Below are 20,938 nucleotides of genomic sequence, written 5' to 3' on the forward strand. Positions count from 1 at the left end.
TGGGAAGAGGGCTGGTTGGGGGAGGCGCTCAGAAATGAGGGTAGGGCTTAGATCCAGGGGTCTGCTTAGGAGGGGGGCAGCCTGGGAAGGAGCGATCCGAGGAGGGCGGAGCATGGAGACGGGCAGGGCTTCAGGGAGGAGGCGGGTCCCAGGCCTCCTCAAGGTCTGGTGAAAGTGGGAACCTGAGATGGGCCCCCTCTGGAGAGAGAGGAGCCTGAGATAGAAGACCAGGGCCTCAGGAGGTGGCAGGGACCAGGCTGGGAGCTTGGATAGAAAAGAGTCTGGGGAAAAATGGTTCAGGAAGGGGGTACTGCTGGAGAGAAGGTGGCTGGGGTCAGGAGGGCGGGGCTCAGGTGAGTGGGCGGGGCTGGGAGTGGGAGGAGCTATCGGAGGGCAAGGCTCATCAGCGGGGGCGGGATCAGGACCAGGGTAGGGCCTGGTGGGGGTGGGTCTCTGGCCTCTGTAGCAGCCTGCTCCAAGGTGTCGCCAATCCTGCCCCCCAACCGCCCCCGCCACCACCCCGGCCAGCCCCTCACCCCCTTCAGGTGGCTTGTTGCCTGGAAGTAGATGAGGTAGGCCTTCCTGGGCTCAAGCGGTGGGTTCCAGAAGCCACGATAGGTATTGTTGTCACCCACGGTGAAGGGCATGGCCTCAGGCAGACTGCTGGCCGCCAGTTCAGCCCCGAAGTAGTGCACCAGGCCTCGGGCCAGCGCCGCATCGAAGGTCAGCGGCACTGGGAAGCAGTCCTGGCCGCCTGGCTCCCGCCGGAGTCTCCGAGGCCGCTCCTCCTCCACAATAACCTGGTACACACTGGACATGGGGAGGGGAAAGCGCAGTGGTCACGGTTGCCAGAGAACAGGGAGAGCCATCTGGTGGCTAAGGGCGTGGGCTTTGGGGTCAGGCCCAGGAGAGGGCCCATCTCAGCTCTGCCTCTTACTAGCTGGGCAAGTCACTTAAGCTCCCTGGGCCTCAGTTTCCCCCTCTGTAAAACGGGAGTGATTACAGGACTGTTACATAAGGTAGAGGTGAGGAAGGAGGCAAGTTTAGCAAGCAGCCAGTGCCTGTCAGTTGTTATTACTGTAACTAAGGCTGAAAGAATGTGAGCCCTGCTTAAGGGAACCAAGCCCTAAAGCCCCACCCTGACTCCTCAATGAGTCCTCCAGGGCCTGGGAACCCCAAGCCTCAGGCTCCAACCAGGTTCCCGACAGGTCCCTCTAGGCCACAATGAATTCGAGTAAGACATGATGCATTCACTCACCCAGAAAGTGTTTACTAAGCTCAGACATGGGCCCTGTGCTGGGCACTTGGGGGATGTAGGCTTCCTGGAACTGCCCTCCAGTGGGGGAGCCAGTCACTTAGCAGGCAAACGAGGTCACACTAACCCTACATCTCGAGTACCCTCCCAACCCGAGGCAGCCTCGAGACTGCAACTCTGAGCCTGCCATCTCCCAGTCCTGATGGCTGATTTGTGTTCCCTGGTCTGTATTCCCTCTGATTTGTGTCTCCTGATCCCGACTTGTGTGTTTCTATTTATTTTCATCACTTTACTGAATGGCCTTGCTGTGAACTCCTCCAAATCCTCTGTGGAACAAAGCCAAGAGTAAATAAATGAATGCTGACAAATTTAAATATTTCCAGTCCCAGCCTCGGTCACGTCTTGGCATGGGATACCCCATACTGACAGCCTGCACTCTGGCAAAGTAGAAATGCCTTTTCCTTGCTCTCCAGCTGTTTCTTTTGAGCTTCCAAGTTGGGAGGGAATCACCCCAGCACCCTGGGATTTGGGCCAGACAGGTTCATTCCATCACTAACAAGCCCAGGCCCTTCTCAACCCTCCATTTCCCAGGCTGATGTGAGGCCTCTCCTGGCCCGAAGTCCCACCAGGAGATGATAATAATCATGAGCCATGAACAAAGCACATCTTGATCTGGGATGATCCCCATGATGCACCTAAGGGAGGCTCAGAGGGGTGAAGGGACATGCCCAAGGTTGCACAGCCATCAGGCCTCTCCCCTTCACATGGTCCACCCCTCGCCCAGACCCAGCCTTGCCATCATCATCCCTGAGAGACGCTGACCAGGCCTGCTCACAGGATCCCCCAAGGGAAAAGGAAAGGAGAAGAAGGTGATGCTGGTTTCCCAACTCCTCCCAGATTCAGAGGCAAGAGGGCCCTGAGGCTCCCACAAAACGCCAAATGCCCCTGATATGCCCAGACTTTTTCCTGGGGTCTGGGAATCAGCCCAGGGCAGGCTTTGCAGTGGCAAATACAGGGGAGCCAAAGAAGGAGAAAAGAGTGGAAGGGGGGAGGAGTGAGGAAATGAGGGGGTGTCAAGGGCACCTGAGAAACCCACTGCCTTCTTGGGGGGCTTAAGAGGACCCTCCCATGCCCAAATGCAGGCTGTCACCCTCTCCCAGTGCATGAAACTTTATGGTAGGAGGGGGTGGACCAGAGGGGCAGGGAGGCTCTGTGACTTCAAGGAAAGGTACAGGCTTTGCAGACAAACCTGGCTTCCAAATCCCAGCGCTATCGTTTACCAGCTCTGTGGCCATGGGGGCTCGTTATTCAGGCTCTCTGAGCCTGTTTCCTGATATGTAAAATAAGGGTACTAATACCCACTCCACAGGCTGCCACGAGGATAACATGACTCATGCAGGTAAAGTCCCTAACACGATGTCTGGCTGACACGAAGTATGTGCACACATTCCACAAACACGCTCACACTCTTTCACATACACGCTCACACATCACACACACGTCACGTGTCTTCACCACACGTGCACACACACACACACACACACACATCTTGTCTCCAGCACCTTCTCCCCAACAGAAACAGCCACTATGGCATCAGCTTTCTCTGCAAAGAAGTGGGGAGGCCAAGCTCTTGGCCACTCCAGAGAGATGGCCCCATCTGGCTGGCTGCACTAGCCTTCCAGAAAGCCCATCTCTGTGTCTCCCTGGATGGGATCCTCCAGGGAAAATGCTGGGAAAAATAAGGCCCCCAGAGTTCACTTCTCCAAGGTGTCAGAAGGAGGCCCTCTGGAGAGGCCTAAGCAGTCCCCTCTCCAGGCTGGATGTTGTCCAGAGGTCTCATGACAGTCACCACCAGGCACCCTGTGGCCTCAGAGGGGAGTGACTGCAGGCGTCCTGCCTGCCCAGGATCACAGAATGTCCTCCTCCTGACACTCTGAACCCTTAGTGCGAGACTGAGGAAGGACAAGGGTGAGCTGGCCTGGGTGGGGACTCTGGGTCAGAGCAAGGGAGTCTTCCCTATGGTCCTGACCTCCCGCCCCTCCGTGCAGGTGTCCCCACCTGATGGGCGCCCCGCGGCCCTGCGCCGGCCTCAGCAGCACGGTGATGGTGTTCTCAGACTCGCCCAGCGGCGACGGCATGTCGGCATAATCAAAGCTGGGAGCTGGGGAAGGGGACAGGACATAAGCACAGAGCCTGGCCACTGGACCAGGAAGGTCAGGCCTCCAGCCTCCTTGACCCCTGTCCTCAGATCTCTTCCCCTTCAGCCTTCGCCTCCTTGTTCCCTCTGACCTGAGCTTCCCTGACCCCTGACCTCAGCCCTTGGATTCCACCGATCATCGTCTCTAGACTCCTCTGATTTAATGCTCCCCTGACCCCTGACCTCAACCTCTAAATGGTACATTTATCTCAGCAGGAGCCCTCCATCACCACCCCCAGGAAGCCTCACCCCCTACCCATGGAACCCTGAGACTCTGTGCCTCCTCCAAAGGGGCCAGGGCGGGTCGGGCGGGGCTTACCTGAGATGTTGGTGGTGATCTCGGTGAGCGCCGCCTGGCCGAAGCCTTTGCCCGTGCGGGCCCGCACGGAGAACAGGTAGGTGGTGCCCGGGTGCAGGTTGGAGAAGACGTGGTAGGTCTCATTGCGGAGCTTGGAGATGGTACGCCGTGGGCCCGGCACATTCACCGCCGGGTCTGACGACTCGATGCTCTGGTAGCTGATCTGGGGGCAGGATGGGCAGGTAGGCGGGAACAGGGATGGGGAAGGGCATCACTGGTCCCGTAGCCTCCCACCCATCATGGTTCAGGTGAGCTAGGGATAAGGTTGGGCAAAGGGGAGAAGCTTGGTGGGGGGACCGTGGATGCCCCTTAGTCCAGGCCTCTGGGCACCTTCGCCTGTCTCTTCTGCCTTCAGGGCCCCTGTCCCCATAACACATGGGGCACAGACCCCAGCCATAGTGGAAGGAATCCCGATGTTCACCTCTGTTCCTCCGCCCCATACACTTCCCTCTCCAACCTGTGGGCCCACCTTCCACCAGGGGCCCCAGTTGTAATAGGGTCCAAACCCACCTCATACTGAGTGATGAGGCCATTGGGTTCCTGGGGCTCCTCCCACTTGAGGAAGATCATGTCCTCCAGCGGAGTGAAGGTCAGGGACTCAGCCGCAATCCCGCCAGGCACTGCAAGGGAAAGGCGACATGGGGCAGGGAAAAGCAAGCTTTGGAACCAGATACCTGAGTTCAGATTCCAGCTTTGCTATTTCCTAGCTGGAATGCTTGGACCACTCAACCTCTCTGAGCCTCAGCTTCCTCATCTGTGAAATGGGGATGATAATAACACCTCCCTCACCAGAATTAAATGATGTGATGTACATAAAGCCCCAAGGCAAATAAATATCAGCACTCTCATATGGTTCAGCCTACGCCTGAGTACTCGAAAAGGGCAGCTGGCACTTTCATCACTGTGCAGGATGCATTTGGCAGAGAAGAATGAATGCTCCTATTTTGTTCCAGTTGAGTGGTTTTCAGAAAATATAGACATTTGCCAGAAAAATGAAAACAACCGCATTAGAATGGCAGGATTATGGGTGGAGTTGTTTTCTTGTCTAAATATTACTAATTACACAAACAATATGTTCAATGTAGAAAATCAAAATAGGCATAAAGAAAATTAATGGCACCTACAATTCCATCACCCAGAGATAAATACTGTCAACATTTCAGCAGAAGCCCTTTCAGGTACGGTTTTGTTTTTGTTTTGTTTTCTTTTAAGGTATCATCTTAACAGCAGGCTCAAGGAATTTCTTCTAGGAAGAGAACGACCTTTGTTTGGGAAAACACCTTGATAAACCCTTGTGGGGAAGCTGAACTCCTAAGATAGGGGAAAGCAGAAACCCAGATAACAATCAGGGGCAGCTCAAGTGCCTTGTGTTAAAATGAACAGTTAACAAGGTGACACCACTATCCACCCACCAAAATGATAAAAGGAAAAAGACAATTCCAAGTGTTGGTGAGGATGCAGAGCAACCGAAATTTTCACACACTGCTAGTGGGAGCATAAATTGATACAACCACTTGGGAAAACTGGATATATCTACTTATCATGAACACATATCCTATAACCTAGCCGTTCTACTCCTAGGCATAAACCCATCAGAAATGTGTATATCTACCAAAAAAAAAAAAAGAATCTACAAGAATTTTATTTGCAGCACAATTTAAAATAGTTGAAAATGACCCAAATGCCCAACAATAGTAAATAAGAAAAATAAATGTGGTATATTCACATAATGGACTATTCAGCATTGAGAATGAATTCTCTAGAACTGTACACACAACATGGCTGAATCTCTCAAGCATAAAGCTGAGAGAAAGAAGCCAGTCATAAAAAGAGTACACACTGTATGATCCCATTGATGTAATGTTCAAAACCAAGCAGAAATTAATCTGTGGCAATACAGGTCAGGATAATGCTTATCTTTGGAAGGTTGTGAGGGGGAGGGTGCAAAAAGGGGGGCTTCTGGGCTGCTGGTAATGCTTTTTATTGGTCTGGGTGTGGGTTATCCTGATGTGTGCCATCTTTGAGAATGCTTTGAGCTGACCACTTAAGATAAGCACACTTCCCGTAAGTATGATACTAATACTTCAGTGGAAAGTAAAAAATATTAAATAATGAGCAGTTATCAGAGGGAGGGGGGAGAAGAGGGACAGAGAAAGAAGAAAGAAAACCAAGTAACCCAAGTGAGGCCTGGCCAGGGGTGGGGGAGGGGGTGTGAAGCAACCACAACAACGTACCTAGCAGGGGGAGAGGGGAAAGGTCAACAGATTTTAAGAATTGAGCAGTCTGATATTCAGTTTGAGGTTACCTGAGAAGGGTATCAGTATATGCTACCCAAAATATGCCACTTGGTGTAAGGATCATTTTGAGCTGAATTGAGAAGGCAACGTAGGAGCATACATGAGAAAAAATTCTCTGCCCTCCCCCTATTTGCCTAAAAGTAGGACATAAATTTGTAAAGGTGCCCCCTTCCCCTCTCTACCAGGAAGGACAGAAGTTAATCACTGAGAAAACTAGACCCTTATCAGCCTGGAGGAATCTACCTAACAAACTTTACAGACTACCATTAGTTTCCCCATATATTTGACTTCCCCTAATTTGCTGCCCCTAGAAGCTCAAAGTCCTTTTCCTTTGTCTTGTCACTTCTCTAAAAATTCATTGTTCTTTTGTTAGGACACTATATAAGTCCAAGTTCTCACCACCCCTTTGAGTTACTCATCACTGAGTGCTCCCCTGTTATGAGTGATGCATGTGTTCATAAACTACTATTTCCTAGAAAGGAAAAGAATCCGAAAAAATATGTATATGTATATATATATCTTATATCTGAATCACTTTGCTGTACACCTGAAACTAACACAATATTGTAAATCAATTATACCTCAATTTAAAACTTTTTAATAAAATAAATAAATTAAAATAAAAATAAACTCTTGTTTGTTTTTCTCTTGTTAATCTGTTTTTTCTCCGTCTAATTTACAAGGCCCCAACCAATGAACCTAAGATGAGTAGAAGAAAAAAGTTAAGTTTTTCCTTTTCTACATTTGCAATGATTCAGGGTAAACCCCTCTAGTCCTCACTCCCATCCCCAGCAAATCCTCAGCGCATCAGTGCAGGGCATAGAGCACACACGTTGCCTCCGGTGAGTGGGGTTTTCTGGAAATCAAGGAAGGAGTTGAATTTTATATCTGGGATGCTGCTGTGCAGAACAGAAAACTTCATATGTGAGGAAGCAAAACACAAAACAAAACAAAAAACTATTAACCAAGGAGCTTGGGGTTACCTGGGATTTTACAGCGATCTGGAGAACGCTTTTGCTGGCATTAGAGTGTAGCTGTTAAGAAAAACAACTCTCAAACAGATGGCCAGGTTTGAAACCCAGCTCTGCTACCCATCTACTAGCTATGTGCCCTCATCTGTAAAATGGGAATGGTAATAGTAAATAACCAAATAGGGTTGTCGTGAGGATCATATGCATTAATATATGAAAAGCATTCAGAATAGTGCTTGACATACAGTAAGTGCTTAATAAATATTAGCTTGACGTAAGTAGAACAGTGCACCCAACTAGGACAGAACGCCTATTTTTTTCAAGTAGATATGGAACATTTATCAAAATTTAACCATATGTCAGGCCATAAAGCAAGGATCAAATTTCAAAAGACCAAAACTAGAGTATATACTCTGACCATAGTGGAAGTAAACTAAAAATCAATAACAAAAAGATAATTAGAAAAATCCCAATTGCTTAGAAATCAAGCAATGTAATTCTAAGTAACTCTTGGGTCAAAGAAGAAATCATAACAGAAATTAGAAAATATTTTAAACTGAATGATACTGAAGATAGGATATATCAGAACCTGTGGGATACAGCTAAAGCAGGGCTTAGAGGGAAATTTATAGCTTTAACTGTATATATTAGAAATAAAGAAATGCTCAGAATCAATGATCTAATAAGTTTCTATCTCAAAAAGCTAAAAGAAAAGCCAGTCAAATCCAAAGAAAGTATTTTTTTAAAAAAAGAAATAAAGAATAGAAAATATTCAATAAAGAAAATAAACTAGGCCAAAAGTTGGCTCTTTGGAAAGATTAATAAAATTTATACACCCTTACCATGAGAAACATGAGAATAAGAGAGAAGACACAAATTACCAATATCAGGAATGAAAAAGGGAATAGCACTATAGATCCTACCGATGTTCAATAAATATAATAAGATAGTATTATAACCGACTTTATGGCAAGAAATTTGACAATTTAGGTGAAATGATCAAACTCCTTAAAAACGCAGTATACCAAAACTGATACAAGAGTAGAAAACCTGAATATTCCAATATCTGTTTTGAAAATTAAAACTACTATTAAAAAACCCTGCCACAAAGAAAACTCCAGGCCCAAACGACTTCACTGCTAAATGTTCCCAAACAATTAAGGAAGAAATATACCAACTTAACCCAAAGTCTTCAGGGGAATAGATATCAGTATCATTACTTTACTGTTATACAGTCAGTTTAATCCTAAGCAAATAATTTCCTATAGCAATTTCAGTCTCAGACATGCAGCGTCTGTGGGAGGCACTGAGGACACTGGGAATAAGGGGGACTCTTACCATCCTCGTCCGTCTGGAACGTGACCTCCTTGCCCTCCTTGCGCCCCTCGGGGTTAGTGAGGACGAGCCGCACGTGGACATTCCGGTAGGGCAGTAGGTTCTTGATGGTGTAGCGGCTGACACCCTGCTCTATCTTCACACATTCCCGGATGGTCTGGTTGTGGCTGCTGCCCAGGGTGTAGTGATAGCACAGGGACACAGTGTAGGTGTGGCAACGTGTCACGTTGTAGCCCAGTGGTTCCCACTGCAGGGTCAGCTGGCGGGCCTGGATCTCAGCAAAAGCCAGGCCTTTGGGGGCCCTCATGGGCTCTGGGCAACCCAGGAAGCAGAGAGAAAAGGTAGAAGAAATGGGAAAAGAAGAGTAGATGGGAGAGAAAACATCATTCAGCTGACTGATATCAACCTTCCTTTGCCCCCAAGAGTCCAAGAGACCCCCCTAGAAGAGCAAACAGTGAGTAAAAGTGTGTTTGGAGTCAGGCGGGGCCACATTTGAATCCTGGCTCTGCCACTTGCAGCTGGCAACCACTGGCTAAGCTGCTTCACCTCTCTGAGCTTTAGTTTTCTCAATTGCAAAAGGGGATAATAGGCCCTACCTCATAGGATGGCTGTGAGGTTTAAGGTAATACATGCAAAGCATGTGCAATAATGGCTAATACACAACAGGCCCTCGAAAATTTTAGCTATAATTTTTTTAATAATACAGTTCACTTCCTATTTCAAGATCGTGCTGGAGGACGTCAAGAGAGTCTGAATCAACCAACTGCTGTATTTTCCTTAATTTATTAATTCCAAACTTGTTCTAAAACAGCTTATAGTAATATATATGATACAATAGTATAGAGAAGTCAGGATGATGGGGGAAATGAGAGGCAAATAGTTAAATAATGCCAGAGAATGTTAGGAAAATAGAAATGCATGTCATTAGGTTCTATGTGGAGCTAAAGATAAGATTCATATTAGGTGGTGAGTTTCCTGGCTGCCAAAGCAAAAAGGGAAATATAATGTTAGATGATGATAGTGATGATGATGATGATAATGGCTGTTAACATTTATTAGAGGCTTTGTATGTGCTAGGCATTGTTCAGAGGCTTTAAGATGCTTTATCTCATTTAATCCTCTCTGTAATCCAATAGACAGGTGTGATTATTAGCCCTGTTACACACATGTAGAAATGGAGGCACACAGGAGAGATAAGTAACTTGCCCACAGTCGCACAGACAGTAAGTGGTAAAGCTGGGATCCAAACCTGGACAGGCTGGCTTCAGAACCCACACTCTTAACCACCACTACCCCGCCTCCCCATGAGGAATTCACTGTCCAAAAAATAAAAATAAATCACACCAACGCCTCTGGAGAGGCAGCTACCCCAACACAAGGGAGGTGTATATTACTGTGCTTTACAGCCTCTTGATGATTCCATAAAACCGGAAAGTTATCCTCATTTTATAAGTAAAGAAATCAAGGCTTCTGAAGCAAAGCCAGGATGGAGCCCAGGGGGTCTCAGACCCCAGTCCTGCATCTGCATTGACCAGCTGTGTGATCCTAAGCAAATCTCTGGGCCTCAGTTTCCTCATCTATAAAATGATGGAAGAAGCCAAGATTACTAATGATCCTCTTCTCTCTTGCCCCCTGACTGTGCAGGTTCTGTGACACCTTCAAAGTTTCCCCAGTTAGAGGACCTCAGGACACACCTTAATGAACAGGAAAGAAAGCACTACTGCTTGGCCTCTTAAGATCATTAAGTATGACCCTATTATCATTTTTATACGATTAATTTGCTCAGGATGCTGTTTACAAAGATGATGCAAAGAGAAACATCAGGCTGCTCTTTACTTGGGAATGCCTGGGTAGGTGGCACAGCTTTAGACACTGGTCCCAAGGACAGCACAATGCAAGTTTGTTTCCGCCCAGGAGCTTTCCTTCCTTCTCTGGACCACAGGCAAGTGGCAGTGTCCAGTCATACATCAGACCACCAAAGAGAGATTTCAGCACATGCTAAGAGCAAGGCCCACCTCTTGACTTCTTACAGAGAGCCTGGCTCTCTTCTCCCCACAAACGAGGCAGACTCGATCCCCACCCGACAAAAACGTTAAAGGGCTGGCTCCCTGCTCACTGCAACCTGAGGGTTGCTGGCTGCAAGCCCACTTACCACACTTGAGTTTTCTCTCCCATTCCTGGCCCACAGAGATTTTCCTAATGGTTTTCTATATAGTTTTGTTTTAACCCATCGTTCTTATGTGTTTGGAGAGGAGTGGGAGGATTTTGTGTGTGCTCACTCTGCCATCTTGTTCAGAGATCCTTGCTTTATTCCCTGACTGTCTGGCCCTGGTCCTGGCTGCCCGATGTGTCCTGTCCCAAGGTGTCTATGTCTATGTCCATGTCCATGTCCATGTCCATGTCCATGTCCATGTCTATGTCTATGTCTATGTCTACTAAAGCCAAGTACCATGGCTTTATTTGCACTAGTGAGAGTGGATCTCGTTTCCCTGCAGCTCTGCTCACACCATCCCACCCCCGGGAACACCTGCTCTACATTCTTTGCCATCCTTCCAGGTTTGGCCAAAGTGCACTGCTTCCTTCACCATCCGGCAGCATTTAGAGAAGGACATGAAACGTTAAATATAAACCAGTAACACAGGCTGGGTCGGAACTATGACCAACAAGACTGTAAGTGTCCCATCCAAAAGGGGCAGCTGCCACTCAGTTCCAGGTGATGTCGCCATGCAGGACTACAGGCTCAGGGTTGCCAGATCCTCCCATTTCTTAAGAGAAGCCAGAAATTCCGATTTGTGTGTGTGAAATCTCCAGATTTTTAAATACTGGCAACCTACTCAGGTTTCTTAAAACCACTTTGCAGGGCACAAAATGGTAACCTCTAACTTGGAGGATGAAACTTTCACCCTCGTGCTTGGGTATCTCATTCTCCAACAGCTGTGTTAGCCCCCATCCGCCTCGCTAGAAGAAGGGGTCTTTGAAAAGAAAGCTCACTTTTCTTTCTCTCCCGACCCTGAACAAATCTGGGCAGATCCAGCGGCTCAAATAGTTTGTTGACTAAAGGCTGATATGTTGATTGAGGGGTGTGAATTCATGAGTCTCTCTGTGTTTCCAAAAACCATCTGGCACCCAGACACACTCTCTTCAGCTGCCAGCACACACTGGCAAAACAGAACTTGGGGACCTCAAAGCCCCATCTCTCTAAATTCCATATGGCTGTAGGTTACTCAGAGATCAAAGGTCAAAATGGGGCTTCCCTGGTGGCGCAGTCGTTGAGAGTCTGCCTGCCAATGCAGGGGACACGGGTTCGAGCCCCGGTCTGGGGGGATCCCACGTGCCGCGGAGCAGCTGGGCCCGTGAGCCACAATTGCTGAGCCTGCGCGTCTGGAGCCTGTGCTCCGCAACAAGAGAGACCGCGATAGTGAGAGGCCCGCGCACCGCGATGAAGAGTGGCTCCCGCTTGCCGCAACTAGAGAAAGCCCTCGCACAGAAACGAAGACCCAACACAGCCATAAATAAATAAATAAACAAATACTTAAAAAAAAAAAAAAAGAATGTCATTATTGTTCCTATAAAAAAAAAAAAAAGGTCAAAATGCACATTAAAACAAGAAGGTTAACAGTTAACATCTGTTAAATTAGGCCAAAATGTGTTGATTTTAATGATGTTAAGGAGGATTCAATAACCCTGAAACATTAACTGTTTCTTGAGGAAGGGGCTTTGGAGTGGGGTCGGGTGCTCCAGAGTTCAAATCCTATCATCTCCACCTCTCATTAGTTCTGTGACTTCAGGCAAGTGATTTAACCCCCTTTTGAACATCCAGATCCTTGACTAAAAAATGGAGATATAATAACACCTACTTTGAAGAGCAAGTGTGAGAGTTACATGAGATGATCTAACTTATAGTAGTTAATTAATTAATATGTACACTCTAAGGGTGAGATACACCCTTATATACAGCAGCACCCTTTATAGTAACAGTATAAATTAGTGCAACCATTTTTAAAGCAATATATGTCAAAGTCCTTTCTTAAACCACCCCGACTACTCGTCTGAAAGAAATAACTCAAGGAGGAAATAAAGCACGATAAGCACTAAATTTTTCAATACAGTATTATTCACAATAATAGGAATCTAGAGACAAATAGCCCAGCCATATGGAGACACTCAGTGGACTCCTACAGCCAATAAACATAATTATAAACAACATAACACATGTTAACAACACCAAGAAAAGGAAGCAGAATACAGAATGCTTTCTACATCCCAATGACAAGGGTGTGAAATGTGTACTGTAGGCATGTGGGCAGAGAGTTGAAGAAGGCAGGAAAACTAAAACAGCTGTTGGGCTAGGATGGTGAGATTTAGAGTGATTTCTTTTAAATGCCTTCTACTGACGTTATATTATTGTTTTTACATTAAATAATATTGTGGGAGCGGAGTTTCATGGGGACCAGGGAGATGACAACACAGCTGGCCAATAGCAAAACAACTATGGGCCAAGGTGCCTAAGCAAGGAGGGGTGGTGATGCCAGCGAAGAGAAGGCAGGGTGAGTTGTCCGGCTCCTGTCTGCCTGATCCCTGCCCCAGGTCCCGTCCCGGCCAGCCTATGTAAAGTGTTTAGCAGTGCTGGCACAAAGTGGGCACTCAGCCCACAATGGCAGCTGCTGCTGCTGTTCCTGATGGTGTGGTCGTGACGGTGGTGGTGGTTTCAAACACTAGACTGGAAGGCAGGACATTCAAACTTTGGTTCTGACTCTGCTACAGACTCACTACGTAGATTTGGGCAAGTGACTAAATCTCTAAATCTCAGTTTTCTCATCTGTGAAATGGGAACGAACAACAGCTGTCACCATAAAACATGGGTTCTTAACCCACTGTATGATCACAGGCAAGTGCCTTCCTCTCTCTGGGTTTCATCTGTACACTAAGGAGAGTAGAAGAGAGATTCTCTGTGGATCCCCGGCTCTGATTTCTTTTATTCCAAGTACTTGACCAGAACTGGCTTTGAAGAGTTAAAAACTCCATAGCAACAATAGTTGTCATTTACTGAGTGCTTACTGTGTGCTAGGCACTATACTTCACAGGCGTTTAATGCATTTGCATGCCATGACCTGCATTTAACCCAAAACACTGGAAGGTCCCACGGTTCAGGCTTCACTGCTTTTCTCTTTTCCGCCTACACTTATTCCCTAAAATCTAAGGACTAAATCAGGGGTTCTCAACCTCAGCATTATTGACGTTTCGGACTAGATAATTCTTTGTTGAAGAGGCTGTTTATACACTGCAGGATGTTCATCAGCTTCTCTGGCTTCCTCTACCCCTTAGATGCCATTAGCACCCCACCCCCAGTTGTTACAACCAATATGCCTCCAGACCCTGCAGATGTCTCCTGGGAGACAAAATCACCCCCCAGTTGAGAACCACCAGCATAAGAGATCTCATCCAGTCTCATGGATGTAAATACCATCTACACCATGTCTATACTGATGACTTTCAAATTTATATCTGCAGCCCGAACCTCTTCCCTGAGCTCCATACTCGTAAATCCATCCACCTGATAGATATCTCCACTTGAATAGGCATCTCAAAGTGAACATTTCCAACACAGAACTCCTTATCTACGGCACCGCATCTACTACACCTGCTCCTCCCGCAGTCTGCTCCCTCTCAGTAAAATGATAACTCCATCCTTCCAGCTGCTCAAGCAAAACACCTCGGAGCCAGCCTTGACTTCTATTTCCTTCTCTCACTGCACATCCAATCCATGAACAAATGCAGTTAGCTCTACCTTCAAAACAAACTCAGAAAATAAACCACTTTTCACCACCACCACCACTACTTCCTCCCAGCTCCCAGCCTCCACCACGTCCCAGCTGAATTGTTGCATAGCCTCCTCACTGGTCTCTCCTCTGGTCCCCTTGCCCTCCTGGAATCTATTCTCCACAAAAGGACCAAAGTGATCCTTTTAAACATAGTAAGTGATGTCATTCCTGCTCTCCAAACCCGCAATGGCTCCCCAGCCCACCCAGCATAAAATGGCTCTGAGTCCCACATCCCCAGCATGACTTTGACCTTCTCTCCTGCCAGCTCCCCTCTCAGTCACTAGACCACAGTTCTACTGGTCTGCTTGCTGCTCCTCACACATGCCAAGCACGCTATACAGACTTCCTTGCTATTATGTCTGCCTGGAATGCCCCTTCCCCCAGCAATTCCTCCAGCTTCCTGCGTGGCACTGTCCCTCACCTCCTTCGGGCCTCTGCTCAAATGTCACCTTCTCGGCAAAACGGTCCCTGAGCCTTTTTGAAATGACAATTCTCCTGCCCCCACACTCCATCCCCCTTCCTGCTTTAACCTTCACAGCCCTGGTCATCTGACCATCCATATATTTCACTTGTTTACTGTCTCCTCCGCCAGAATGTGAGTTCCATGCAGAGCTCCGGCAGGAGGAACTCACTCACTAGTGGCTTTTGTCTGTCTTGATCGCAGTCTTATATCCTTAGCAACTAAACAGTGCGTGACACATAATAGGCACTCAATAAACATGTCTTGAATGAATCTTCACACTTACCCTGTATGGTAAGGATTATTATCATTCCCATGTTACAAAACAAGGGGACTAAAGCTTAGGGAGGTTAAGTAACCTGACTCAGATCCCTCAGCTAGAAAGTAACTTCCACTGGAATACTCTTACCCAACACCCAAGGGTCTCTCTAAATATGGCATTAAACTATATTTTAGATGGTTCCCGGATCAGCTTTTTAAAATACTTAAGAATACTGATTGGCAAAAAATAAATAAACCTCAACCTAAACATGTAGCTTATCCAAAAATTAACTCAAAATGGATCACGGATTTGCATGTAAAACTATAACACTTTTTTTTTTTTTAAAGGAGAAAATTTGGGGGATCTAGGGCTAGGTAAGGAGTTCTTAAATTTGACACCAAAAGCACAATTCATAAAAGAAAATTTTGATAAATTGGCCCTCATCAAAATTAAAAATGGTTGCTCCGTGAAAGCTCAGGTGAAGAGGATAAAAAGACAAGCTAAAAGCCAGGAGAAAATATTTACAAACTACATACCCAAAAAAGGACTAGTATCTAGAATGTGTAAAGAACTCTCAAAGCTCAACAATATAAAGTGAATAATCCAATTAGAAAATGGGCAAGGACAGGGACTTCCCTGGTGGCACAGTGGTTAAGAATTTGCCTGCCGTATATACAATGGAATATTACTCAGCCATAAAAAGAAACGAAATTGAGTTATTTGTAGTGAGGTGGATGGACCTAGAGTCTGTCATACAGAGTGAACTAAGTCAGAAAGAGAAAACAAATACCGTATGCTAACACATATATATGGAATCTAAAAATTAAAAAATGGTACTGATGAACCTAGTTGCGGGGCAGGAATAAAGATGTAGACATAGACAATGGACTTGAGGGCGTGGGGTGGGAGGGGGAAGCTGGGGTGAAGTGAGCGTAGCATCGACATATGTACACTACCGAATGTAAAATAGTTAGCTAGTGGGAAGCAGCTGCGTAGCACAGGGAGATCAGCTCGGTGCTTTGCAATGACCTACAGGGGTGGGATAGGGAGGATGGGAGGGAGGCTCAAGAGGGAGGGGATATGGGGACATATGTATACATATGGCTGATTCACTCTGGTGTACAACAGAAACTAACACAGTATTGTGAAGCAATTATACTCCAATAAAGATCTATTAAAAAAAAAAAAAAAAAAAGGAATCCGCTTGCCAAGGCAGGGGACATGGGTTCAAGCCCTGATCCGGGAAGATCCCACATGCCGCGGAGTAATTAAGCCTGTGTGTCACAACTACTGAGCCTGTGTTCTACAGCCCACGAGCCACAACTACTGAGCCCGAGTGCCACAACTACTGAAGCCCGCACGCCTAGAGCCCGTGCCCCACAACAAGAAAAGCCACTGCAATGAGAAACCTGTGCACCACAACGAAGAGTAGCCCCTGCTCGCCACAACTAGAGAAAAGCCCGCGTGCAGCAACGAAGACCCAATGCGGCCAAAAATTAATTAATTAATTAATTAATTATTTTTAAACGGGCAAGGACATGAATAATTCACCAAAGAGGATATACAGATGGCAAACAGCACATGAAAAGATGTTTAACATCACAAGGCATTAAAGAAATGCAAATTAAGACCAGGATAGGATATTACTACACACCTCTCAGAAAGGCTAAAATTTTTTTTGAAAAATAATAATAATGACAGCACCAAATGCTGGCAAGGATGTAGAAAACTGGATCACTCATATATTGCTGGTGAGGATGTAAAACAATACAGCCTCTCTGACAGTTTCCAATAAAACTAAATATGCAATTACCATATGATCCATCAATTGTACCCTCAGGCATTTATCCCAGAAAAATATGAAAAATTATGTTCATGAAAAACTTGTAAATGAATGTTCATAGCAGCTCTACCTGTAATAACCAAAAACTGGGACCAGTTCAAGTTCCTTCAACAGATAAATGGTTAAACAAACTCTGGTATATCCACACCATGGAATACTACTTAGCATTAAAAAGGAATGAACTATTGATTTACACAACAACTTGCATGAATCTCCAGGAAATTACAATGAGCAAAAAAGCAAATCTCAGTGCCAAGACAATTCAATGGGAAAAGAACAGTCTTTTCAATAAATGGTGCTGGAACAAGTGGACATCTTCAAGTGAAAGAATGAGATTGGACTCCTACCTCACACCATATACAAAAATTCACTCAAAATGGATCAAGGACCTAAACGTAAGAGCTAAAACTATAAAACTCTTAGAAAAAAATAAGGGTAAATCTTCGTGACTTTGGATTAGTTAATGTTTTTTTAGATATGACATTGAAAGCACAAACAAAAGAAAAAAATAGATAAATTGTACTTCATCAAAATTAAAAACCTTTGTGCTTCAAAGGACACCATCAAGAAAACTAAAAGACAAACCACAGAATGGAAGAAAACACTTGCAAATATCTCTGATAAGGGTCTAGTATCCAGAACATATAAAAACTTTTACAACTCAATAATAAAAAAACTGAACTTAAAAATGAGTAAAGGATCTGAATAGACATTTCTATAGAGAAGACATATAAATGGCCAATAAGCACATGAAAAAAGTTCAATATCATTAACCATCAGGGAAATGCAACACCACAATGAGACACCCCTTCATACCCACTAGGACGGTTATAATCAGAAGACAGATAATGACAAGTGTTAGTGAGAATGTAGAGAAACTGGAACCCCCATACACTGCTGATGAGAATGTAAAGTGGAGTGGTTGCTTTGGAAAACAGTCCAGCAGTTCCCTAAATGGTTAAACATAGTTACCATACCATGTGTGTGTATATATATATATATATATATATATATATATATATATATATATATATATATATACATACACCCAGGAGAAATGAAAACATATGTCCATACCAAAACCTGCACTTTAATATTCATAAGAATACTGTTCATAATAACCAACAAGTATAAACAACGCAAATGCCTACCAACCGATGAATGGATAAGTAAATTATGGTATGTCTACAAAACAGAGTATTATTCAACAATAAAAAGTACTGGGACTTCCCTGGTGGCGGGACTTCCCTGGAGGCACAGTGGTTAAGAATACATCTGCCAATGCAGGGGATGCGATTTCGAGCCCTGGTCCGGGAAGACCCCACATGCCGCGAAGCAACTAAGCCTGTGCATCACAACTATTGAGCCTGCGCTCTAGAGCCCGCGAGCCACAACTACTGAAGCCCGCGCGCCTAGAGCCCACGCCCCGCAACAAAAGAAGCCACCACAATGAGAAGCCTGTGCACCACAAGAAGAGTAGCCCCCGCTTGCCGCAACTAGAGAAAGCCCGTGCACAGCAACAAAGACCCAACGCAGCCAAAAATAAAATAAATAAATTTATTTTTAAAAAAATACTAATGCATGCCACAACATGGATAAACCTTGAAAACTTGTGCTAAGTGAAAGAAGCCAGTCACTAAATACTACATATTGTATGATTCCATTTATATGAAATGTCCACAAAGAGGCCAATCTATAGAGACAAAAAGTAAATTAGTGGCTGCCTTGAGCTGCAGGAATTAGGGGGAAATGAGGGGAGGCGTGGACTGCAAAAGAATACAAGGTTTCCTTTGGGGGAGATGAAAAATGTTCTAAAATTGATTGTGGTGATGGTTGCACAACTCTGTGAATATACTAAAAACCATTGAACTGTACACTCTGAGTGAATTGTATGAGGTGTGAATTATATCTCATAAAGCTGTTACCAAATTAAAAAGCCGATTCAAAAGGTTATACACTGTATGATTTCATTATCTATATAACATTTCTAAAGTGACAAAATTTTAGAAATGAAGGACAAATTAGTGGTTACCAGGGGTTGGCGGTGGAGGAAGGGACAGAAATGATATAAAAGAGCAACGAAGGATCTTTAAGCTGATTGCACTGTTCACTATCTTGACTGTGGTGGTAAATACACAAAGCAACCAACACATTTGATAAACTGTATAGAACTAAATATACACAGATACACACAAATCAGGACAAATGAAACCGGGGAAGTCTGAATAAGATCTGTGGATTTTATCAATGTCAGTATCTTGAGTGTGATTTACACTACAGTTTTGCAAAATTCAGGAAACAGGGTAAAGCGTATAAGGAAATCTCTCTTATATTTTTTCTTACAACCGCATATGAATCTTCTATATCTCAATAAAAATTCAACAACAACAAAAACGCTGAAATCACAGAGTAAGAAAATTGTTCTGTTGTCAATTTCTCTTCTGATTAAACAATAAAGTCTCCCCTGGTGCAGGTGTGCCATTGCGCGTAACAGCTGCATTACCCTTTGAAACAAGCAAAAGCGGACTTCAGGCTCAATTGCCCAGACAAGAGAATCCAGCTAGAATTTAATAACACTTTTATTTTATGGTGTTTAGTTGTTTATTTTATCTAGATGATATAATGTAGAATTAAGAACACAGATTCTGAAGACAGCCGGTCAAGTGTTCCAATCCTTTACTGCTCTGCTGCTTACTAGCTGTGTGACTTTGAGCCAGTCACTTAACATCTCTGTTAATAATAATCTGTACAGAGGTTACAGATTTTACACCTCATCTGTAAAACGGGTATGACAAGAGTACCTAGATCATGGTGTCGTTCTGAGTTTTAAATCAATAAATGACACACACACAATATATGTATAAATGTCCATCACAAAGTGAAATGTTAGCTATCATTATTTTCTTTACCATAACTAGGATTGAGGGAAGGTCACGATGTTTTAGAAAGTTTTAGAAGCACAGATCGAGGCCATACTACCGCTCGGAATGTACCCTTCGCCCCTCGGTTGCCCTGAGTCCACACCCGAGTATCTGGAGAAGGGAGTGGAGCCAGGAGGCACCCACCTGCGCACTTGGTGCGGCTGACGAGGGGCGGCCCGGGGCGGCCGGTGCCGCCGTCACCGGGGCGCGTGAGCAGGACGCTGATCTCGTACTCCGTGTCGGGGTCGAGGTGCCACAGCTTGTAGGTCTGCAGGCTGACCGCGTGCACCTCCGCCCACGGGCCGCGCGCCATGCGGTACTCAATCTCCTTACGCACGATCGGCCCGTCGCCAATGATTGAGTTGGTGTTGAGCTGGATGATGAGGTAGGTGGGACCAGCGCGCAGCAGCTGCGGGGGCGCAATGGGGGTAGGGGGCTCTGCAAGGAGATGGGAGAGAGACGGAGCCCACGGATGCCGCTATGAATCCCTGGCCCTCAGCTCCTCACCCCACCACACCCAAAAGCCCAAGAGCCCCCCTGTTCCCCCAGGCCCCTCACGCAGCCCCCAAGCCCTAGACTAGACTGCCTCTCCCCACTAAATCCCCAGGCCCTAAGGAGCTCCCCACTCCAAAAGCTGACCCCGTCCTCAACCCTCAGCCTACACCCTCTCCCTCACTCCCTTCTGAATCCCCAAGTCCTCGCCTCCAAGGACTGACCGCTTGCCCGCTCCGGTCAACCCTAGGGCCCAATAGCCAGATCCCGCCTCGCCGGGCTCACACCTTGACCCAGTCCCCACGCGGGCCCACCTCTCAGTCACATCCCCTCACCTCCAGTCGGACCTGATCGCGGGTGAGATTGTGCCCCTCCCCAAGCCCCGCCCCGCGGTCAGACCACGCCCCCGGTCAAACCCTTCCTTCCCTACCCGTCCATGGGCCACGCCCCCTGACAAGACTCCGCCCCCTGGTAGAACCTGCGCCCCCACCCTCCGCTCGCCCCGCCCCTCGGAAGCCCGCCCTCTGCAAGCGTCCCCGAGCTCACCTTTGACGATCAGCTCTGCGAAGTTGGAGACGCCCACGCCACGCGGGGCCTGGGACACGCAGCGGTACAGGTCCTGCTCCGCGCGGCGCACGGCGGCCAGCGGGAAGGTGGCCAGGAAGCGCCGGTGGCTGATGTGCCTCACGCCGGCCGCGGGCACCAGTGCCCCGCTCTGCCGCTGA

The 20,938-nt window shown here is 46.3% G+C and overlaps 1 protein-coding gene across 2 annotated transcripts in view; it reads right to left on the reverse strand.

Annotated features, from left to right (window-relative positions):
• The window catches only part of PTPRU (protein tyrosine phosphatase receptor type U), an 82,333-nt gene that overhangs the window by 40,942 nt on the left and 20,453 nt on the right, over positions 1-20,938 (reverse strand). For both annotated transcript variants that reach the window (XM_082347431.1, XM_082347430.1), the window contains exons 6-12: positions 20,760-20,934; positions 19,866-20,159; positions 8,417-8,725; positions 4,321-4,430; positions 3,772-3,973; positions 3,314-3,416; positions 537-810 (exon numbers count right to left, since the gene is read on the reverse strand). In XM_082347431.1, the coding sequence (XP_082203557.1) occupies positions 537-810; positions 3,314-3,416; positions 3,772-3,973; positions 4,321-4,430; positions 8,417-8,725; positions 19,866-20,159; positions 20,760-20,934 (1,467 nt within the window). The remainder of the gene's footprint in view (positions 1-536; positions 811-3,313; positions 3,417-3,771; positions 3,974-4,320; positions 4,431-8,416; positions 8,726-19,865; positions 20,160-20,759; positions 20,935-20,938) is intronic.

Source organism: Balaenoptera borealis (assembly GCF_965194805.1).
Source record: "Balaenoptera borealis genome assembly, chromosome: 1".
Classification (NCBI taxonomy): domain Eukaryota; kingdom Metazoa; phylum Chordata; class Mammalia; order Artiodactyla; family Balaenopteridae; genus Balaenoptera; species Balaenoptera borealis.